We start from the raw sequence: 22,830 nt of genomic DNA, 5'->3' as shown, positions 1-22,830 counted from the left end.
TGTGTTAGCTGTGTTAGCTGTGTGTTAGCTGTGTTAGCTGTGTGTGTTAGCTGTGTGAGCCGTGTGTTCGCTGCCAGAGCAGATGTTCGGGCAGGCCCCTCGCCGCCTCCAGCACGGCCCAGGTGCTGAGGGAAGGCTGGCTGCTCTCCTGCTGCTGAGGGCCCTGTGCCCAGCTACTGCACCCCTCGCCCCACTACAGCCCCAGCTGGGAGCCCCCCTCCTTCGCCTCTCGGGAGAGCCTCTGTTCCTCCGGTTTGGCATTTCTCAGGCTCTAATTGAGCTGTCAATGGGCAGAGATAACGGGGAATTCGTTAGCTCTGCTCTTTGATGTCTGCCCGCGCTCTGATCGCAGCACCAGCTGCAACTCCTTCGCAAACAAACAGCTTCAGATGAGGTCCCTTGGCACGGCGGTGTGCCAGTCCCACGGTGGCCTCCCCGGATCCCTGCCGGGCCAGCCTCACGGCCCTCACACCCTCTGCTACCCGCGGCAGCAGCCCCTCGGCAGCCAGGTTCCCCCCGGGACCCGCGGCACTGGCCGTGCCGGACCCCGGCACGCTCAGCAGCAGCAGCAGCAGCCCTCCCTCGCAGCCCCTCCCCGGAGCCGCCCCGGGGCAGCCGGTGCCGCGGTCCCGCGGGGCTCGGAGCCGGCGGGCGCTCACCGCCGGTGCCTCGGGGCGGGCCGCGGCGGACCGGGCGGCTGCGCACACGGGGCGGCCGGGCCCGCCTCCGCCTCTCGGCTCGGCAGCACCGCGGACAGCGCCCGGCCCCGCGCGGCTCCGCACGGCCCCGGAGACGGCGCCGGTGCGCTCCGGTCCCCCCGGCACGGCACGGCCCAGCCCGGCCCGGCGCCCGCCGCGCCATGGCCACGGAGGTGGGTGCGCGGCGGCACGGCGGGGCGCCCCGGCGGCGGCACCCCCGGGCCGGGCTGCGGCGGAGCTCCCCCGGCCGCGCTGCCGCCGCCCGGCGCTGCGGGGCGGGCACGGACAGGGCTCCGTCCGCATGGGGTGCGCTGCTGCGGGAGGACAGCGTGCGGCGGGGGTCGTGGGGAGAGCAGGGTGGGGCTGGGGGCTGGAGGGCTCCGTGGGCGCAGGAAGGCCGGCCAGGGGCCTGAAGGGGTGTGCGGTGCAGAGCGCCTTTGGTGAAGGCTGGAGCGTGTCTGGGGTGGGCTGTGGGACTGGGGGTTCTCCCTCATGCCGTGGGTCGGACGCGGGACAGCGTCGGGCGGTCTGTGGGGCACGGAGCAGGCAGTGGCCCCATGTCACCCAGAGGAAGCACAGGGAGGGGCCTGGTGCCCGCCCTTGACACTACCTGGCGCCTCCGTCCCCTTCTGCAGCCGCCAAAGCTGCCCCACAGGCTGCAGCTCGGGGCTGGCCCGGGCTCTCACGCCCTGTGGGGAGGCAGGGCTCAGGGCCTGCTGCCGGGGCTGCCGCTCCTTGCATGAGGACGCCCCTCTGCAGCCTGCCCTCCCGCTGTGGCAGCGCTGCAGCCCCGCTGCCCAGTCCCTGCTCGGCTCGCTGCCATCCTCCGGCCTGGAGCTGTTGGCTTGGCTGTGTTCTGGCACTGCTGGGGACAGGGGCTGTCCCCTCCCCGGGCCATGGCCCGCTGGTGGCACGCGCTCGTGCGTGCAGGAACCACCGGGGGCGAGACCAGAGGCCAGCCCGGGCCGAGAGCGCTCGCCCTCACCCTCCTTCCGAGCAGGGCTGCCACAGCTCCCCGCCCTTGCCGCCAGCCTCCCCTCGCTCCCCGCTCCGCACCTCCAGCGCCAAGCTGTGCTCATGGCGTGACACAGCCCGTGCCAGGGGCTCCCCGCAGCCCCTGACCCTGCGGGAAGTTTCCATCCTCCCGCAGGGATCCCGGCGCCCTTGGCTGCAGGCCCCCGTCTCGCCCTCTGCCCTCAGGTGCACAGCCTGCAGGAGCTGCGGCGCAGCGCGTCCCTGGCCACCAAGGTCTTTGTGCAGCGGGATTACAGCGACGGGACCACGTGCCAGTTCCAGACAAAGTTTCCCCCTGAGCTGGAGAGCCGGGTACGGGGTCTGAGAGGTTGTCAGGGTGGGGGGTGCCCTGTGGGGACTCAGAGGGAAGAAGGGTCTAAAGGCGTGGGGACTTACGGGGTGTTGTATGGCCCTGGGCCAGCCAGTGCTGCTGGGTGTGAGAAATCACAGCTGGCTTGGCTGGTGTGTCAGGGCTTGGTGCTCCTGGGGACTGGAGGCTCTGCTGAAGGCTGCAGGCACAGCAGGTCCTGGTACGGGTGGGAGGTGGGCAGGGACCTGCAAGCTGAGGCATCAGCTGGGCAGGGAGGAGAGGGTTAAGTGCTCTCCAAGTCCCCCCCGGAAAGGGGACAAGGTTGTGCAGGGAGTCAGTCCCTGGCCAGACTCCTCTTCACCCTGCTTTCTGTCCTAGATTGAGCGGCAACTTTTTGAGGAAACTGTGAAAACCCTAAATGGCTTCTACGCCGAGGCAGAGAAGATTGGGGGCAGCTCATACCTCGAGGGGTGCCTGGCCTGTGCCACTGCCTATTTCATCTTTCTCTGCATGGAGACACATTATGAGAAGGTGCTGAGGTGAAGGGGAGGGTTCAGGGATGGGCACAGATGGCAGTGGGCCCAGGGCTCAGGGGTGTCCCAGGGAACATGGGACTGGAGGCCAGAGTAGACAGCAACGCTGGCAGGCCCTGAGTGTCCCTCCCTGTGCTGGCAGGTCCTGAAGAAGATCTCCAAGTACATCCAGGACCAGAATGAGAAGATCTATGCACCACGGGGGCTGCTGCTCACTGATCCCCTGGAGCGTGGCATGAGGGTCGTATCCTTTGGGCAGCGGGATGCTTGGGGGATGGCAAGGGTGAAGGGACACTGGGTGTGGGTTCTGGCCAATTGGGCTGGCACATCTCACCGACGATCCTTAGCAGGGTTCAGATCGAGATCTCCATCTACGAGGACCGGTGCAGCAGCGGCAGCTCCAGCAGCGGCAGCTCCAGCAGCAGCAGCGGTGGTGGCGGCGGGGCGGGGGGCCGGTGACTGGCAGGGAGTCCCTGCAGGGACTCGTACTGCCGGGACAGTGGCCTCTCCGAGCTCCGCAGGCTGCACTACCAGAGCACCCGCTTCTGAGCCCGGGGAGAGCAGCAGGGGGAGGCCGGGGCTCCCCGGTGGGGCTGCCCACCCCCGCCTGCTCTTTGTCCCCCGCAGTGGGTCTGCCCCTGCTCGGACCCACTGTGGGCAGGGACTGGTGCTGGGGCATCCCAGGTGCTTCCCACTGAGCCAAACTGTTGCCAAGGGGCTCCTGCAGCCCTCCATGTGCTTGGTGCTGCCGCCCCTGCCGCAAGCGAGAGGAGCTGGCCCTGCTAGGGGCAGTCCCGGCTGGCAGTGTCCCTGCTGCCATGCGCTGGGGAGCGCCCGGGCTGGCAAAGCCTCAGGCAGCGCTAAGCAGGGACGCACAACCCCACACTCACAGACACCGACAGCTCTTGCTGCACCCCCTCCTGGGGGCACCCTGCTCTTGGTGCTGCGGTGTGGCTCAGCTCTGCTCGCCCACTGTTCAGGGGGCCTGGCAGAGCACTGGTGCCGCTTCTCCTGCATGATGGGCCATGCATCCACCCCAGCTCCACACCACCCGCTGCCCCATTGCTGCTCTCCTGACCCCTTCCCCCATGGCACTGCATCCTCTCCAGCAGCATCCTTCACTGCCAGGACACTGGGCGCTTGCTTCTGCTCCTGCATGACCTGCTGCCATCCCCAGCTGGACCCACGCATCTCTCCAGCCCAGTGCCCAGGCCAGGGAGCTGCAGTGCTGGGCATGATGCTGCCTCTGTGCCGTGTGCCCTGGGCTCATTCATGGCTGAGCTGTGGCATGGCTGAGGCAGGCTCCCTGCCCAGTCCTGGCAGAGTTTGCTTGTGCCTAGCTGCCAGCAGCCCCCTGCCCACTCTGCCCCATGACCTGCCCTAATGCAGGGAGGGTGCCCAGTGGAGCAGCTCCATAAGGACCCTTCCTCTCACACTGCTGAGTCCTCCCCCGCCCACGTGTCCTGCATGCATCTGCCACCAGTGCCCCAGTTCTCAGCCTGGCCTGTAAGAGGGGACCTCGAGGGGCACCTGAGCCTGGTGGCACGGTGTGGAGGTTCATGGTCCAGAGTCAGACAGGGGAAATAGGAGGGTCCCTGTGATATCCAGCACCCCAAGGAGAAGAATTCCTATCTGGGAGCAGGGCTGAACCGAGCTGGCATTTCTCTCCTGGGAACATGGAGGGAGGACCCTTCCCTGTGGGACTTCTTTTGGCTCACTCATGATATGTGTGTGGGGTGGCCCTGGCCTCAGTGTTCCTGCTGGAGCCCCCACCCCTGCATGGAGACCTTCCTCAATAAACCCCACGCTTCTTCCCCCACTGCCTACCCTGCATCTTCTTGGGTTGGGGGGGGGGCACATAATCAGGCTGGGTATCTCTTTTCACACTGGGTTGCACAGAGCCCCACAAGGGTGAGCATGGGGGAAGGGAGGGGATGGAGAGGAGGGAGCAGCCTAGGGGAGTAGGAATAGACCTGTGTAGCAGTCATGTGGCCCTGGGACAGGGACACTCAAGGAATACAGAGCAGGAAAGGGTTTATTCAGTTGGTACTGGGTGCAACCAGCACAGTGCTGGGGGGTAGCAGGGAACACCTGGCTGTGCCAGAGCAGCCCAATTGTGCCAGCACAGCCTAATTGTGCCAGCAGCGTCCACCAGCACCCAGGGAGAAGCCGTTGTGACAGTGGCAGTGGAAGGAGCCATAGCTGTTGTGGCAGATATGGTCACAGGGACCAGGCTGTGCCTGGCACTCATCTATGTCTGGGAAGGAAGGGGAGAAGGTCAGAGCTGTGCCAAGGGTTCAGGGAGTGTCTGACATGGGCAGGGCAAGGGATGAAGGGGGCATGGGGGGGGGAGATGCAGGTCTGGGTGAACCTGGGACACAAAGGCAGGTGATCCTGCCACTGCTTGGTGCCAAGGCTGCTGGCTGGCAGATGTCCTTACTCTACCAACTCCAGCACAGCAACAGTCTGTCCATTCTGCCCCCCAGCCCCAGGGCTGTGGGCACAACTGGGCACCCCGACCATCTCTGCTGCCAGGGCAGCCTGGCAGCAGCAGGTGGCTGGGCACTGCAGGTACTCATCCAGGCACCGGCTGGCAGCCGGATCGAGGGGACGGAAGCCTGGGTGGCAGAGGCAGCTGTGTGCCCCAGGGGTGTTGATGCAGAGCTGGCTGCAGTTGTGCAAGCCCTGAGCACACTCGTCGATGTCTGGTGAGGGTAAAGAAACCAGTGTGGGGTTATAGCATGTAGGGGGAAAGCAGCCCAGCCCGGTTGTTGAGGTGCAGGCAGGGCTGCTTAGTGCACCCCAGCCCCTTCAGAGCTGCACATTTTGCTGCAGTCCCAGCGCAGAACTGGGTCAGGGGCCCCAGCACCAGCTCCCATCCAGGTGGGAAGAGCTGGGGCAGGCTGGGGGTGCTCCCCATCCTGGGCTCCCTCCCCTTGCAGCCCCAGGGCAGGGTGGGCAGAAGCACAAGCACAGCCCTGCCCTGCAGAGCTCAGCAGACCAGCTTAATAGATGGGATATAGTTTATTGGGGATTCTCTGGGAGAGGGGCTGGAAGACTGTTGGGACTAAGCAGGGTCCGACTCCAAACAGAAGGGTCAATACGTTAAAAAACAGACCAGGAGGATCCTGCCCCTGCAGGGCTGGGAAGAGCCTCCTCTGCCAGGGCAGGGGAGGTGGCTCCCATCACCGAGGAGGGGCAGGCGAAGCACACACGTCGCAGGCCAAACCAGCAGGCACACGGTACGGTATCGAGGCGACGGAGCAAGCGACCACCGGGGAGGTACCAGCATGGCAGGAATAGCACTGGGGCCGTGGGGTGTGCGGGGGAAGGGGCACTGCCAGGCCGCCCCAGGGCTGCTTTCCCAGAGACTGTGCACAGGACTGCCAGGTCTGTGCCCGTCCCACTGCAGGTCACCCCAGTATGTCCCAGCCGCCACTCCCAGGGTGGTTCGACGTGGACAGAAAAAGAGAGACAGGCAGAGGCCAACCCATCCTTCCACCAAGGCTGCTCTGGCATGTTATGGGCAGGGGTTAAAGTGCATAGAGACAAAGGCAGAGTCCAAGGACTAGAGGGAGGAGGGCACTGTGGGGGAGCCCCAGCCAGCTCCCAGCAGATGGATATCCCCCAAAAAAGGCCACTTGAGCTGCACAGAGAAGGAGGGAAGGAACAAGAAAGAAAAAGAGAAAGAGGAGTCAGTGGCAGCTCAGTGGGAGGCACAGACAAACAGACACAGAACCAGGGTGGAGCTGGCTGGGCTGCTGTCTGACAGGCTGCAGGCTGTGGCCTGGCCTTTGTCAGGGGTGCAACAGCATCCCGAGGTGGTGCTTTGGGGCTGATGCCAGCTGGCATGGGGTGAGGGTGTCCCAGCTATCACTCACCCACGCAAGCTGTGCCATCCTCGTTGGGCTCAAAGCCCCGGCTGCAGCGCTTGTTGCTGCGGCAGCGGTACCCGCCATAGGTGTTGATGCACAGGGGCTTGTCCCGGGGACAGATGAAGGGGAACTCGGTGCACTCATTTGTGTCTGCAAGAGGGTCCTCAGTGTGGGGAGAGCCTGAGGCTGCCAGCCCCTCCAGTCCCCCCGGTGCACTGGATGGTCACCCCAGTGGTAGCCGTGCAGAAGCTGTACCCCTGCCCAGGAGGCTCACAGCACGGCCACAGCCCCCTGCTGCATCTCTGCTGCCCCTCCCATCGCTCACGGCTGCAGCACACAGCCTGCCACACGCCAGCCGTGCCTCCTGCCCTAGCACACTGCTCTCGCTGTTCCCTGTGCCCATGGTGCCCCTCTGGAGCTCTACAGGTGTCCCATTCCCAGGCCATGTGCCAGGCAGGCAGCTGTACCTGGCACTGAGCCATGTGGCAGGCAGCCACCTCCCAGTCTCAGAGTGTCCCCCACGGGGCTATGCTACAGCATCCTGGGGACAGCACACCTGTGCTTCCAGCAGCCACTCACCTACACAGCGTCCATTCTCGTGCTGGGAGAATCCCTGCCCGCACTGCATTTGGGAAGAAGCAGAGACCACTGGGATGGGCAGGAATCACCCCTGGGCAGCCACTGAGCCAGCAGAGCCCAGCCCCTTGTTCCTGTCCCCAAAGTCTCACACCCTACACCCACACCTGGCCCTCACCTCCAGCGGGGCAGGCATGAGTGGCTGCTCCACATCCAGAGGGTAGGGGATCTCCAGGACAGAGTTGGTCTCACTGCTCGCCACAGCTCGTGACACCACGCGGCCATCTGGCCAGGTCACCTCCAGGCTGCTGGCTTCATCACGCCCTGCAGGCGGGCAGCCCATCAAAGGGAGGGTCTCCAGGGTGGGCAGGGGCTGAAAGGAGGCCAGTGGGGTGGTAGGGATGGAGGGGCAAAGTCCTCCCTTGCTCCCTGAGCCCAGCTCCAGGTGCTCATGCTGACAGCCCACGCACATGGATGTACTCTGAGGGGTGTACATGGGATGGCCTTGCAGTGGGCAGGGACACCCCTGCAGGCTTGGCTGCTGGAGATGCTGCACCGGGGCAGAGTTAAAGGGAAGGGAAAGCCCTACTGCCTGGGCAAGGCAGCAGGCAGGGGATGGGGAAGGGGGCAGCTGCCCCTTGCAGCACAGCTGCAGTGCCTGGGCAGCCTGCCCCCAGCCTTGCACCGAGCCCAGCATACCTAGGGTGACAGGCATGGATGATTCCTGCGCAGCAGGACAAGGGGCAGCAGACACGGCCCCTGCCCTGGGGAGTGCCAGGGGAGGCTGGGGCGGTGCAGCCCCTTGGCTCCAGCTCACCCAGTCCGAAGTGTGCCACGGGCTCCATCTCGCAGAGGTAGCCCGAGCCGCCGTCGATGATGCGCAGGTGGGCCCCGCTGCGCCGCGTGAACAGCACCACCTTGGCCCCCCGGGCAAAGGCCCCGAAGCGGCTGCGGGGGATGACACGCAGCCAGTTGTTGCCGGCGCCCTGCAAAGGGGGAGGGAGCAGAGAGGCTGAGCTGGGAGGGACGGAAGGCATGGGTACGACACGAGGAGTCCCTGCTTGACTCACCTGGGTGCCCTTGAAGATGGAGATTGGCTGTGCCATGGACTCGCCATGGGATAGGATGAGGTCCAGCATCCCATCGCCATCAAAATCTGTCACTGCACCTCCTGCAAGGATGGAATCATGTTGTGCCTGAGGCCTGGCCCCATGTTCCCCAGCACTAGACCCTGTTGCTGCTGTGGCCTTCCACTGGCAACAGCAGCACTCCCAGCCATGCAGGGACAAAGGGAAGATGGGGTGACTTCAGTGCAGGAGTGTGGTTGGCACCCTGTAATCAGGTGCGTTGGCACCCTGGGCAGTGGAGGGGACAGGCAGTGCCTGGAGGGCTCTGGGTCACAGGGAACTGCCTGACCTCTTCCCAAATGCAGAGGCTGGCTTTGAGCAGTGGACACCCAGTAAAGGGCCCTTCAAGAGTGCCTCTGGGATACTGGAGATGGCACTGTTGGCTGGGTATGGGTGGAGGGAGAAAGCATGAGGCACTCCTGGCTGACAGGAGCTCCAGCCTCCTGGTGGGAAGCAGGCAGATAACTCAGCCAGGCATGCAGCATCCTCAGGCAGAGAAGGTGCCAAGCAGTGCTGTGGCAGAGCAGGGGGGACCCACCTGTGCCCCGTCCCTCTGGCTCCAGTGCATCCCCTGGATTCAGCTCTTCCACAATGGGGTCTGAGTGTTCTCTGCGGATGAGCCTGCCAAGAACACACAAGGATATTAACACCAGCTCATGCAGTCCTCAGAACCTGCCTGGGCATGTCTGTCCCCTCCTGAAGAATCACGATAGGGGTGACAGCCCCGGTGGCTACAGGATGTGGATGGAGGATGTGACTGTCCCCTGCCTGTTGGCACATCCCCACTCCATGCAGGGGCAACAGGAATTTCATAACAGCTTCTGGGTCTGAACTGCAGAGTAGCAACACCATCTGTTGCATCCTGCTGGAGCCTGGAGATGTCTCCAAAGGGCTCCTTGCAAAACCCTTGCCCTCTACCCACCCATGGGTGCAAGCACTGGGTAGAAAACCACTTCCCATCACCCTTCACACGAGGCAAGGAGGTGCTACACAGAAGTAATAAGAATTGACCCCCACAATTAACAAAAGCCATGAACAAGCTTCCACACGGCTGCTAATCAGCGGTGCTGGGGACCCCAGGGGCTGCTGCAGGCACGATCACAGTGACTGGTAATGACACCAGCAAGGGCTCAGTCACGACGCCTTTTATGAGCCGAGCCCGAGCCGTGGTGCTGCCGGAGGGGAGCCCTGTGAGCCTGGCTGTGCTGCTGGGCTCCCAGGGCGGGGTGCAGGCTCCCAGTGCACCGGGCTCCTACCGGAACAGGCGGTTGGCGGAGGAGCCACGGTAAGCGATGTTGTTGAAGAAAACCTCCAGCTCCTGGTCGTTGTCGAAGTCGGCTGCGATGACGGTGCGGACGGGGGACGGCATGGAGAACTTGGGGGTGGCGATGTCCTGCGTGGACACAGCCTGACAATAGGCACGGGAAGCAGGACACCTGGCTCCTGCTTTGATGCCTCGGGTCCCCTCCTCGCCGGCAAGTGGGGCTCAGAGACAATCGGCCCAGAGCGAAGGCAGCCCCGCTGGCCGAGGTGGCTCAGTGGCAGAGCCAGCAGCGCGGGGGGCTCCCGGCCTCACCCGGAATCGGACGCGCCCGGGAGCTCCAGCCTGCAGGTAGAGGCGGTGCGGCCCGTTCCAGTTGCCGTAGACGATGTCCACCCGGCCGTCGCGGTTGAAGTCAGCCAGCGCCACACCGCGCCCGTGCTGGTAGGGGTCATCCAGCCCTGGGGAACCGCGAGGGCACAGGGGGAGACGGGAACCCCTCCCTGCCTCCTCGTCCCCAGCACAGCTCCTAGGATGTGCTCCATGGTCCCCAGGCAGGTGCTCCACGCGCAGGGTTACATCCCTGCCGCGCTGATGGACGCCCCATGCACCTCAGCCACTGCACAGTGGTCAGTGGGGCACTGCGTCCCCAGGGCTGTCCCCACCACCCTCATCCAGTGCAGGCAGGGACAGGCAGAGCCACCTGCCCTGAAACTCCCAGCAGCTGTACATTCCCCACAGCTTCCCCTACTCACCCACGGCAGCCGCCACGTCCCTGTACGTCCCGTCCCCCCGGTTGTGGAAGAGGAAATTTGGGCTGTTCTCATTACCGCAGAATATGTCAGAGGCACTGTCACTCAGGATGGGGCCCACGGCCACCCCACGACCGCCTGGGGACAGTAGCCCAGGATGAGGACACTGTCTGAGCTGCCCCAGGGGAGTTTGTGCTCCTCGTGTTCCCTCAGCGCTGCCCACACGGTGGGCCCAAGCACCCTCCCCCGCCCCGTCCCCCCGCAGTGTCCCATTCTTGCCCAGCTCCAATCGCTCTCATCAGGAGCTAATTGGGCCTGGCAGCCGCTTGTGTCACTCCCAACCCTAATCACTGCCATCGCCATGGTGACAACACTCCTAATTAGTGACAATTTACCGCTGGGGCACGCAGCGGTCCCCACGGTGGTGGGGCAGCATGGGGCGCAGGCGGGCTTGTTCCTCCCGACGCCCACGTTCCCAAACCCCGCTGCCTGCCCTGTGGATGCTGTGAGCTCGGGAGGAACCTGCCCCGCCGATGGTGGGCACGGGGGTCCTGCCGGGCGTGCATCCACGGTCCCGGTCCCTTTCGCGGGCCGTGGGGCTGCCACTAGATGGGGCAGTCAGGCAGCCCAACGTGGCACGGCCTCCGGCTGCTCTGCCCTGCCACAGCGGGCTCCCGCGCTCGCCATGCCCTGCAGCGCCCCGTCCCCCGCAGGGCCACGGCAGCCGGGTGTACCTGTGTACTTGCTGACGCCAGCCTGCGCGGCCACATCCACCAGCACCACGACACCACGGGCAGGGTCGCTGGCAGCCACGTCCATCTCAATCAGGGCATGGGGGCCCACGTTGCCGCTGGCATAGTTGGCGATGTAGATGGAGTACCTGCCGGAGCCCTGCAGCCGGCAGCGCCGCCTCAGCACCCACCCACCCACAGCTCATCTCCGCGGGGTCCACGGGGTGCCTGCTGTGAATGCTCCGTGGGAGCAGGCCCTGCTACTGTGTGCTGAGCAAGAGCTCTGCAAAGCCCACGGCAAAAAGCATCCCAGGAGTAGGGATGTGCCCCATTGCCTCCAGGAGCGCTCTGGTCACAGTGCCGGCATGGGGCACATTATCCCCCCTCCCAGCATCCCGGTGTGCCAGGTCCTCCTAGTTGCCACTGCCCCCTTTGTCCCGTGCAGTGGCTGCACCCTGATTTAGCGATAATCATTTGGAAACAAACCACTGCAGGAGGAGGACGAAGAAACAGCAGGTGACAGGAACATAAATCACCTCGACAGGCACGTTTATCAGCTGGTGGCAACCGTGTGGACAGGCATCCACAGTCTCTAGAGCTGGGGCCATTGCTAGCCCTGACAGTCAAGGGGCAGCTGGGGCACACCCTTGGCCAAGCAGGGGATGGGATGGGCAAGGGGAGCAGGCCCCCAGGACTCCACTGACGGGGCACTGGGAGTGGGGAGGGGGCAGAGATGCCCCTGCCCACAGAACCCTGCCTGCTCACCGTCCGGTCCACGCAGGCGACAGAACGGCCGGCAAAGCGGCTGGCCACGTCGCGGTTCACCTCGTCACTCAGGATGTCCTCCCAGCGCCCGTTGCGGAGCTTGAACAGCTTGTCTGTGTAGGTGGCCATGCCTGGGGAAGGGGGCACAGGTCAGTGGGCTCCAGCACGCCGCCTACTCCTGAGGAGGGTGCTTTGTAGTAAGAGAAGTTGTGGAAAAGGTACCCTTTTTCCAGAGCACCCCAAATATCTGCTGTCCCTGCAGCTCCCTACAGTGCCATAGGGCTGGGCTGCTGCTGCTGCAAGAGCCCCATGACCCTTAAGGGCCACGGGGAGACACACAGAAGAATCAACTCATTAAGCTAAAATATGTCCCAATGAGGCACAGCCCTGTAGATCATCCCCAGGAAGGTAAAAAAAAAAAAAAAATTAAAAAAGAAATCGATTCAGTGGCAGGCAGTCAGCGAGCTACACCGCTTGTGACAGCGCCAATGGCAGATCCTGATTTAGGGACAGGTGTGCCAGCAGCCACTGCCAGCCCGGGTAATTAGGAGCACTGGGAAGACAGATCTGCTGCCTGGAGGTCAGGGACACAGGGCAGGGCTGGGCTGGAGCGCCAAGCCAGGGAGCACTGGGGATTCCCGATGCCAGCTTGGAGCACGTAAGTCTTGTTCCCATGACAGGCATGCCAGGAGCAGGGACAGCACTGGACAGGACTTGGTGCAGCAGGCACAGGAGAGCCATGAGACCGAAGGGCACAACTGGGATTTACAGTCCCTGTGGCAGGACAGTTGAGGGGGCAGAAGGGAATCTTCTGTCCCACTTGGGGTGCCACAGAAAGGGCAATGGGCAGCTGGAAGTGCTGACTCGGTGGCTGGCTGGGCTCAGTGTCCCACCCGTGCTGCCATCAATCAATGGAGCCACTCAAGTGAGAAATTAACTCCAGCCCGCGCACATCCCTCACACGCCGAAGGTCGCGGGCAGCCGTGCCGGGGCTCCCCCCGCGCCTGGGGCCTGGCTGCCGGCAGGGCTCACCAGAAAAGGCATTGTTGGTGTTGAGGAAGTAGATCTCCTCGCGGCCATCGCCGTCGATGTCACAGGCTGTCACACCGATGGCGTTGCCCTGCCGGTCCCGCAGCGCGTAGTACGGGGAGCCCCGCTCATCCTCCGCCACGTTCACCAGCCGCCCCCGCGCCTTGTCGTACTTGAGCACCAGGTTGGGGCCATTGTACCTGCGAGTGTAAGCAGGGCTACTGGCTTCCCGAGGACTGGGGATGGGATAAAAGCCTCGTCTCACCCCTGGGGGGGACACTGGGTGTGACACTGGATTCTCCCCATGATGGGCACCTGCATGGTCCATGGAGGCCAAGGACCCTGCCAGGCATCCCATGTCTGGCAACACCAGGGAAGCAGTGGGGGTCAGGCAGATAGCAGTACAGGATGGGGTGCAGGTCTCTGCTTGCAGAGCTTTCCCAGGGCAAGGAGACCGGCACGCAAGGCAAATCCTCTCAGCACGGTGCATCCCACTGGCTCCTCGCCCGCTCCTGCCCAACGCACCAGTAAACAAGTTATACAACGGGCACCACGACTGCTTACAAAACTCCAGCTGCCTTCTTGACTCGGCACAGCTGGGAGTGGTGGCCCAGACCCCTCCAGGGTTCCCAGTGCTGGCCATGTTTTTCTGCCTCAGTGATGTTCAGAGCAGCAGCAGGGCCACACTCTGTCTGCCACTGTAGCACCTCCATCTAGCTGGATGGGATCTGTGAGGGTAAAGGTGGGCACACCGGTGTGTGCAAGTCTCTTTAGGGAGTGAGGGTGGTGGTGTACACAGACACCCTGCAGCAGCAGCTCACAGCTGTGCCAGCACACACACAGAGCCTACACCATGGCCCCTGCTCTTCCTGACCAGGGTTGGACGTGCTGGCAGCAGCTGCTCTGCGTCCAGCCCCACTTGGGCAGTGGCAGCACACGGTTCCCTGCTTCCCCGGCTCCTCCTGGCCCTTCCCAGCCACCACTCCAATAAAGGACTATTAAAAACCTCCAGCCAATTAACTGAATCTCCAGAGAGAGCTGAGTCCTGTCAGCGGAGCTGAGACGGCCTGGGGACACGCTGGCTGTGCACTGCAGGGTGGACCCTGGCTGCTGGGCAGCTGCCACCGCCCCACAGAGAAGGGCCCGATGGGGGCACTCACGTGGTCCTACACAGGCACTCAGCTGGCATCAACACCCTGTGTGGGTACACACTCACCCGTGGGTGCATGCAGACCTCAACCCACCCACCTGTGTGCACAGCCCCCCAGCCAGCCACAAGACCACCGAGGAGGGAGACATTCCTGTCCCTGCAGCGCCACGAGTCCGGCTGTCACTGAGGCATGAGGTGCACCACTCACCCTGCCACCACAATCTCGAAGTCCCCATCGGCATCCAGGTCGGTGACAGCCACGCCGTAGTTGAGCTGTGTGGGATTGCTGTCGTAGTCAGGCGGGAGAAGGCGGTGGGTGACGGCTGCAAACATGGGCTCGCTGCGCTGGGAGCCCTCGCTGAGCCAGGCCAGGGACAGCAGGCACAACGCCAGCATCCTGGACACCTGGGAGAGACCTACAGCCCATCAGCTCAGGAGGAGACTCTGCTCACCATGCCCAAGCAGCCCCGCTGTCCTTGCATGGGAGACGCTCCCTTTACAGCCCCTGCCACAGCAGCCCAGCCTGTGCCACACCACCTGTCCCTCGACCCTTGGGCACTGTCATTCTGGCGTCCCCATGCATGGACTGCCCTGGCACTGTTCACCCTTGGGACAAGATCCTACTCCAGTGAGCAGGGCTGAGCAGCAGCCCAGCCTTGGCAGCCCATCCTGTTAGAGGGACTGGAGGGGCAGCAGGAGGGCTGTGGGGGGCTGACAAAGCTGGGCTCAGGCACAGCTCACTCTGCCCTAAGATGCCCCTGGCTTCCAAGGTCCTGGTAAGTCAAAATGTCAATCACTGCTCCCTTGGCAGGGTCAGAGGAAGAAGACATTCACTGGCCTAAGGAGTTTGTCTTCTGTCCCACTGGTCTTCCAGAGCTCGGGAAATTCACAGGGAGAACACAGGGATACTTTATCAGGTTACTCCCATGTGCCTCAGTTTCCCCATCCTGCTGGAAATGTTCCTCCCAGGGTCTCTGCAGGGTGAGCTCCTGGCCAGGGAAGGCTTCTGCACAGGGAAGCAGCCATGAGAAGATGCTGGGAGGAACAGGAGACTGGAAGGAGAGGCTCGTTTAACCCGGACTGCGGAGGACGGCTGCTGCCAGCACTGCTGGCAAGGCTGCAGAGATTCTGGAGCTGGCTCTGACCTGGCTGTAGCACAGGTGATGAGCAAGGTGGCACTTAGGAGGGCACCCCTCATCCCAGGCCTGGCAGTCACCTCCAGAGGGGAAGAGCCCAGAAATGAGCTGTGTGATCCCAGGATATGGGCACGATCCCACATGCCTGCACTCCAGCAGGGAGAAAAAACGCTTGCAAACTGGAGGGGTGGTTGGGGCACCTGGCCTGGAAGGGGACAGTGCTTCATGTGACTGTGCCTGGGCAGGACCTCCCTGGGCAGGACTGCCCTCCCCAGCCAGGAACAGTTCCCCGGGACAGGAGTGAATGACCCCTCCAGCTGACCTCCATGCTTTGGAGTCAGACAGCAAGCCAAGGAAGCTGTGGCAGCTGTGTGGTACCACACATGCCTAGCTTGGAGAGGGGAAGGTGCCCAGGATTTAGACCCCAGCAGACTCAGTGGGCTGTGGAGAACAGCCTGCTGCTGCCTCCTCTGGGGATGGGAATGGTCCCAAGGCTCTCCTGGGGGCCAGGATGCCCATGCCATAACTATCTTCCAGGCCCATGTAGCTGGGCAGGAAGGGGCTGCTCTCCAGCTGCAGAGGAAACCTTCACCCTACTGCCCACACCACCACAGTTCTGTATGGCATTGCACCAGCCTGCTCCCCTTTCCTCTCCAACCCCATGTGCAGCCCAGGCACAGCTCCCACGGTGGATGTGTGTGTGTGTCCCCAGCTCTACCCTGTGCTGCTCCGTCTCTTCCTGTAGTGGCCCATTAACCTGCCACACTGTCTGGAGCAGCTCTTGAGGGGCAGGAGCCTGGATCTCTCCTTGGTGCAGGGGTCCCATCCAAGACATGTGATGGGGACAGGGTTCATCGGGTTGTTCAGGGATGGGAAAGTCCCTGGGTGTCACTCTGCAGTGCCAGAGTGAAGGAGGGGGAGCCTTTGCCACAGCCCCTCTGCAGGCTTACCAAAACGAGCATGGGGAAAGCCACTGACAGGGTGGACATATGGGTGCAGGGCTGACACATAAAGCCCTGGCCCTGCAGAGCAGTGCTGCCTCACTCCCAGCCACAGCCAGATGATGGGTGGCTGTCCCCAGGCCATTGGCAGGGCGCCCTGTCTTTGCCCACTCCATCTCCCAATCTCCAGACTGTTACCCAGGTACCCCACCCGCCCCATCCAGCTGCAGCTGAAATCCCTCCAAGCTGGATGGAGCTTTTCCAGTAGGAAACAATGTTCCTGATTGGAGACAAAAGGCTTTCCCAGTGGATCCGGTGCTTGGTGCCATGGGGAAGGGATGTCCAGCCCAGCGCCAGGCCATTTTGGGAAGGGGAAGGGAGGCAGACTCAGGCTCTGCATGTCAGATGCAGAAGGGCCTCATCATTCCCAGCATGCTTGTGACAGAACCACAGTCCCAGCATGAGGCTTCACCTGTGGTTTGAGGCTGTGGGGTCCTGCCTGTGTGCAGGGCACACCTCAGTCTATCTTGTTCCAGCAGAGTCACGTCCTGGTTTGTGTTGTGGCATCTGGTGGCAAGGTCACCCCCAGGTGCTTCTGCAGCATGGCCAGTGACACGAAGCCAAGGTGCCAAGCAGGGGCACAGCCACTGGGAGGGTGCAGCAGGCACCCATGCAGGGTGCAGCCAGGGGGAGGGTGCTGGCCCCACGGCAGAGATGCAGCATGTAGGATTCACCTGAGCCATGCATTGCTATGGCTGACAGTGCCCGGGTGGGATGGGACTGGAAAGGGACCATGGGACAGGCAGGCGATTGTGCCCCACACCTCTCACCACAAGTGGGGAGATGCTGTCCCCAGATCTCCCCATTGTACACACACGGACATCCCCCAGTCTCCATCGTGGGGAAGGGGGGTGTGAGGTCCCTGTGCGGCCGCCCTGTCCCGCGTGTCACCGTGACATTGGTGCCCTGCACAGCACGCGCCCCAGTGATGTCATGCTCCACCACTGCAGCAATGTCCCGTTGTGGGCCGCAGTCACCTCCAGCTCCTCTACGACATTTCTTGACATCATGCAGCAAGGGTATCACTGCACCCCAAATGCACCCCAAAGCAGTGACAACATGGTGACACCACAGCACCTCATGCCACCATGCTGCACGGGCCCCACTAACACCATATTCTCATTCCCAGGCTGCCACAGCTGTACCTGCCAGGGCAGAGGACAGGCAGGAGATGTCCCACAGACCCAGCAGACCCCTCTCCCACAGCAGCTGGGCTGCCCAGAGCAGCAGCAGTGTCCCTCCACAGCTCCTCAATCCCAAGCAGCCCAGAGCCTGCAGTGCCTCTGCTCCAGCCAGAGCCCATGAGCTGGGTCCTGCTGCGACGTCTGCTCGCTGCTGCGAGCCTGTCCCTCCTATGCAGGACTCCTCAGCGCTGGACCTGGCAGGCTGGGGCTCAGCCAGCAGCAGCCAATGCAGTGTGGAGATGAGCAGTCACCTTAGCCTCTGAGCTCACCCCAGAGGGACACCAGGTCCTTGGGGGGCTCGGGCCCACCAGCACACAGCCAGCCCCCTCCCACGCAGGCAGGTACATGGCTGGACGCCCTGTGCACTGCCCCCCGCTCCCCCACGGGCTCAGCCACCACCGAGCACAAGTGCCGCTATAGAGAGGGGCTGTCCCTCGCTGCTCACAGTCCTGCCAGCGCGCTCCAGCCCCAGCACGCACCCCCATCACCGCACAGCCTCCTGAGCACGGTCCTCCCCAGCCCAGCATCCTTCCGTCCCCATCCCATCCTTCTTCCCGCTCCCTCCCGGCTCACTGCCCCGCATCCCCTCCACGCCACGGGGATAGGCTACGTGCCCGCGGTCCCGCTCCGCCCTCCACCAACTTCTCCCCGGGCCGGTGACCGTGCCGGAGTTGAGAGAGGCCCCTCCCCGCCCCGGAGTCCCCGGGAAACTTCGCGGAGCAGCAGAGCCACAGCGCTACTCACGGGCCAGGGGGGCCGCCCCGCGCCCCCTCGGCGGCGGGAGCGCATCCCGGAGCGCCTCTCGCCCGCGGCCGCTCCGCTCCCGGCTCCCGGCTCCCGACGGGCCCGCTCCGCCCGCGCGGCGCCTTAAGAACGGGCGGCGGCGGCGGCGGCGGCGGGGCGGGGGCGCCGCTGCCAATGGGGAGCGCGGGGTGGGGCCGCCCGCCGCCACGGCCGGCCCCGCGGAGCGGCGGGGGGGCACCGGGCATCGCCCCGGGCTCCGGGCACCGGCAGGAGGGGAGCGTCCCGGGATGCCGGAGTCACGGCCGAGACAGCTGCGGCGTGTCCCGGCTCGCTGCCGTCACTCCGGGGGTGCTGGATGGGGAGCAGTGCTTGGTGCTGGGCACGGCTCCCCAGCTCCTGCAAGGGCCGCTGGCGTGCTGAGCCCAGCAGAGCCAGGGCCCTGACCCGGCGGAGGAAAGAGAGCAGAGCTGGGCACCCCACGGTGCAACGCTATCTTCTTGGAAGGGCACGGGAGAACAGGTTTAAACTAAAAGAGGGGAGATCTAGATTAGATGTTAGAAGGAAATTATTCACAGTGACAATGGCGAGACACAGGAATCGGTTGCTCAGAGAAGTTTTGGGTGCCCCATCCCTCAAAGCGTTCAAGGCCAGGCTGGAGGAGCCCTGGGTGACCTGATCTAGTAGGCAGCATCCCTGTCCATGGCAGGGGGATTGGAATTAGATGATCTTTGAGCTCCCTTCCATCGCAAACCATTCTATTGTTCTATGAATCCAACACTCAGCCACAACCCGAGGGTCAGCATCTGCCTGTGTCATCACCCTGCATGTCACCACCTCTCTCTGCAGGGGCCCCAGGAGTGGCTGTGCCATGGCAGCCACCCTGAACTCCAAGAAAGGCCCCATCGTAGGTTATGCAAGGCACTGACTTGCCCAAAATCTTGTAGCCAGTGGATGCTTGAGGCAGGATGGCATTTATGCAAGCCTGCCTTTCCCAACCTGTTTTCCCGAGGGGCTGGGCACAGAGCTCTCTGCGTGTCTCTGGGAGCACAAAGTGGCTGTGGCAGGGACTGGGACAGCACTGACAGGGCACAGGGCTGCCAGGTCACCCCAGTGTACACATTCACAGGTGCCCCAGCACAGAGACTGGGGCTGCAGGCACTGTGAGAGGCAGCATGCTGGAAGACAGCAGGAACTCATGCCACTCTGGCTGCTTCAAGTGGCTAATCACCTCCTCTGCTAAAGCCCTTATTGAACATGTCTGGCTACAGCTTCTGCCTGTTGCTCCTCATTCTCTCCCTGCTAGATTCGAGAGCTCTCCAGTCACAGTGATCGTTTCCCACAAAGGTGCTTCCATACAGCCATCAAATATCCCTTTATTTCGTTTCTGACGACTCCCTCTTGCAGGGTGCCTGGCTGAGCACCAGGCTTGCTGCGTGGCTGCCTGCCGCAGGGTTCTCACAGCCAGAATGTTGGTATCCAGGCACAGGGAACCTGCCAAAGGGCACTGCCGTGGGGCAGGAACCACACCTGCATTTGCCATGGTGAGCCACAATGCCAAGCAAACCCACCAGACTGGGATGGCAGTGTGACCACCACACATGTGCAGTGCTGTGCTCCCCCGTGCACCCCAGCGCTGTGGGTGTGCTCTGCCTGCCAGTGCCCACAGCCCCAGTGCCCGGCTGCAGCCTTGCACGAGTGCGTGTGTGCTCAGGGTGAGCCCCCCTCACTCATCCCAGGTTTGGTAACCACCCGGATAATTATTTGTACAAACTGCAAGCTGGCTCCCACTGCCCTCCCGGTGCCTGGCAGGCACAGAAAACACACAAGCCAGCAGGCAGCCAGCTCAGGCACGCCAAGGCTGTGAATGGCGCTGGGCACACTGGCTCCCTGGGGCTGCAAACCCAGCATGCCAGCGCAGCGGGGCTGGCGCTGGCCACGAGCACAGCAGAGGCGGGCAGGGCTGCACGTGCAGCCGCACGGCCGCGGCGTGCATCGGGGTGTGCGTGACGGGCACAGCTGGGCACAGCTGCACACGCCGTGTCCCCAGGGGCGCGCTCGCCCCACGGCACCCCGCGGGCACACCCCGTGTGCTGTGTGCCAGCAGGACACACGTGCCAAGAGGGCCTCGCACGCTGCAGCCCCCAGCCACTGCCGCTGGCACCTGTCAGAGTGGTTTTCATAGGGCTGCAGGGTGTTCCCCACCAGCTGCTTTTGGAGCTCCTCAGTGCCCTTCTCATGGATGCTGCCACCTTGCCAGGATATTCCTCTGGGGGAGAAAAGCAGCCAGCAGGCACCTTGGCACAACAACAGCCGTGGCCATAAGGAACATCCTTGCACCAGTCTCTGGGCCCTGTGCTGGCGTAGATGTCTCCATCTCACCCCTCCGGATGCATCCACACTGGGGACAAAATGGGGCAGACCCCTCAGGGTGTGCCAGAGCTCTCTGCAAGGGGCTGCAGAGGGACGCCCAGAGCATCAGTGGAACGAGCTGGGATGCATGAGAACATTCGCAGGGACATTTGCAGAGCAGTGAGGAAGGGCGCAGGCGTTGGGGCACAGGGAGCCTGGCAGTGCGGTGCACGGAGGGGGGTGGGATGTGCAGGGAATGGTGGCACGGTGATGGGGACAATGCACAGGAAATTAGAGCGAGCAGCAGCCAGACACGCTGCGGGGGGAAGGGAGCTGCTGCGCTCCACTGAGGGCTGCGTGAAGGCGGGGGAAGGCTCTTCTGCTGAGCTGGGGCCAGCACGAGCACCAGCCACGTCTTTGCACATCTGGGACCTCCCTTTCCTATCCCCAGGACTAACATGGCCCACTTTCCCCTGCCCCTTGCTGCTGGGGCCCCATCCATGCCGACCCAGCTCCCAGGGAATGGGAACCCTCTTAAAGCTGGCTGCCCTGATGCTTGGTGACCCTCTGCCTGGTGGCTCATCTGCTGCCCCAGGCGCTCACTGGGGAGAAGGCAGCAGGAAGGTGGGGAGCAGTCTGCCCTGTGCTTGCACTACAATGGGCAGAGGGGTGGCACAGGGCTGTTAATGGGTACTGCCACGCAGAGTGAGCCTGTGTGTGGCAGTGCCAGATGACCCCCGTGGCTCTTGCAGGGACAGTACTGGTCTGGGAGCAGGATGAGAATCCACCTAGGATCAGGGACAGGAATCCACCCAGGATCAGCTGGATTCATAGAGCACGCATGCAGCAAATGTCCTCCAGCAAATTTCAGACGGTGCAATACAAACAGGGTGCAGGTGAGCACAGGAATGCTGACTGAAGGCACTAACCTCCAGGATACTTCACTGGAGCCATCATTCCCCTTTCTGGAGCACTATGAGGGCCAGACACCTGCACACAGCCTGGTGGGTGCACAGCACACCCACTCACACACTGCCAGCACACTCGCAAGCACCTACATGCACACACACAACAGTCTGTGCAGCCAGCCCATCTGCCTGTGTGAGCACTCCGTGTGCCACCCAAATGTGCGTGCAGACCACACACACACACACACACACACCTGCACTCACACGTGCATGCAGCGATGCGCATACATCCCATCATACACCCCTGCTGCTTTTTGACACCACAACATGCTGTGGATCCCTCAGCTGCCAAGCCGATCCTGGCTCTTGCCTGGCATTGCCTTTTTCTCTGGAGGGGCTGTGCTGGGACATCCCTGCTCCGAGGGTCTAATTTCCACTGTAAATGTATTCATGGATAATTTATCCCCAGTTGTTCCTGTGCTAATGTTGTCTTTTAGCTGAAATAGCTCTCCTCCTCCTGGCGTTCACCCTGCTGATGTATTTATAGTGAGCACTCCATTTCCCCACAGCCTGCACCGTGCTGGGCAGGAGTCGCTGTCCTCCCTTCATGGGTCTCCCGGGCTCTGCCTCCTTGGCAGCCCCATGATACCTCTGATCCCCTTCCAGGCTGATTCCAGCACAGGCAGGTCCCTTGGGGCCCAGGCAGGTCCCTTGGGGCCCAGGCAGGTCCCTTGGGGCCCAGGCAGGCATGAAAGCAAGTGCCCAGTCCTGCCAGAAATGCCTTCCTGGTTCCTCCTAGGATTGCTTCTGCCTCTCCCATGTCTGCATGCCCATTGTGTGGTGGCTCACAGTGACATACCCCCATGCTCAGATGGCTGCTTGCTTGTTCCCTCTTCTCCATGCTGTCCCCTCCCTGTCATTGTCCTGCAGTGTCTGATCTGCTGTCCTGCCCACAGACCTCCTCCCTCTCTGGTCCTGCACCCCAGGCCACCACACTGCTCCCGTGTCCCCTGGACACCTCTCAGCGTGGGGGTGTCTTTGTGCCTGGCTGGCAGTGACCTGGCGACTGTCACTCATCCCAGCAGCTCCCTGAGAGCTTTTTCCTCCCAGCACCCTTCCCCAGTCCCCTCCTGCTGCCAGCAGGAGTCCCTCCCAGGTGCTCGCTGGGCATGGCAAACCCTGGGAAGGCATTACCCTCACAGAAGTCAGGTTAACCCCCGAGTTTGTTTAATCTAGTCTTCCAGTCCTCTTCCTCACAGGTTTCCTTGGCAGCAGCAGGGTGTGAATGCTGGATCCCAGGCACTGCTCACCCAGGGGGTCTCCAGGGGTGCCCAGCCCCTGCCCTGGGACCCCCAGCCCTGCAGCTCTCTCACAGCCTAGCCGCTGCCTTTGCACAGCCTCCCTGGACCCTGCAGGTCCCCAGCCTCTCCCGTCACCGTGCACAGTGCCCCCAGGTCCCCGCTTGGACTCTTCCTGTCGCCGGGACATCATTAGAAATGTTAATTATTTATTATCACTAAAAGCCCTTTTTTGCTGCATTGCTGTTCTCTGCCTGTATCTCTGCCCCGTGCTGCCTGTAACCGGATCCGCCTGCGCTCGCCTCCTGCCTCGCAGTCCCTGTCCCTGCTTTCCCTCCTACCTGCTGGGACACGGGCTGCGGGAGTGAGAGCTTCCACCCCACTGCAGG

At 63.1% G+C, this 22,830-nt stretch overlaps 2 protein-coding genes across 5 annotated transcripts; one reads left to right on the top strand and one right to left on the bottom strand.

Moving 5' to 3' along the window:
* Nucleotides 1-710: 710 nt before the first annotated feature.
* Nucleotides 711-4,379, top strand: GOLGA7B (golgin A7 family member B). Its single transcript, XM_064431022.1, has 5 exons — nucleotides 711-871; nucleotides 1,899-2,024; nucleotides 2,401-2,553; nucleotides 2,698-2,799; nucleotides 2,913-4,379. The coding sequence occupies exons 1-5, from the start codon at nucleotides 860-862 to the stop codon at nucleotides 3,012-3,014; spliced, it is 495 nt and encodes a 164-aa protein (XP_064287092.1). The 5' UTR covers nucleotides 711-859; the 3' UTR covers nucleotides 3,015-4,379.
* A 193-nt stretch (nucleotides 4,380-4,572) lies between these two features.
* Nucleotides 4,573-18,030, bottom strand: CRTAC1 (cartilage acidic protein 1). 4 transcript variants are annotated; one of them, XM_064431018.1, is made up of 16 exons: nucleotides 17,887-18,030; nucleotides 14,030-14,226; nucleotides 12,675-12,871; nucleotides 11,643-11,773; nucleotides 10,881-11,037; nucleotides 10,150-10,284; nucleotides 9,710-9,855; nucleotides 9,390-9,526; nucleotides 8,672-8,754; nucleotides 8,077-8,177; nucleotides 7,824-7,992; nucleotides 7,185-7,330; nucleotides 7,010-7,052; nucleotides 6,437-6,580; nucleotides 5,136-5,260; nucleotides 4,573-4,813 (listed from the first exon to the last, which is right to left on the bottom strand). In XM_064431018.1, exons 1-16 carry the CDS (start codon nucleotides 17,929-17,931, stop codon nucleotides 4,685-4,687), a joined length of 2,085 nt encoding a protein of 694 aa, XP_064287088.1. In that variant the 5' UTR covers nucleotides 17,932-18,030; the 3' UTR covers nucleotides 4,573-4,684. The 4 variants fall into 4 exon arrangements, with proteins under 4 accessions (XP_064287088.1, XP_064287085.1, XP_064287086.1 ...); XM_064431015.1 differs by lacking the exons at nucleotides 4,573-4,813; nucleotides 5,136-5,260 and adding an exon at nucleotides 5,561-6,201; XM_064431016.1 differs by lacking the exons at nucleotides 4,573-4,813; nucleotides 5,136-5,260 and adding an exon at nucleotides 5,561-6,201 and having other exon boundaries at nucleotides 14,030-14,237; nucleotides 17,887-17,969.
* Between the last annotated feature and the right edge of the window lie 4,800 nt (nucleotides 18,031-22,830).

The sequence above is a fragment of the Passer domesticus genome, chromosome 8 (genome assembly GCF_036417665.1).
Source record: "Passer domesticus isolate bPasDom1 chromosome 8, bPasDom1.hap1, whole genome shotgun sequence".
Classification (NCBI taxonomy): domain Eukaryota; kingdom Metazoa; phylum Chordata; class Aves; order Passeriformes; family Passeridae; genus Passer; species Passer domesticus.
The sequence above is the reverse complement of the archived record's forward strand: the minus strand, read 5'-3'. Positions and strand labels throughout refer to the sequence as shown.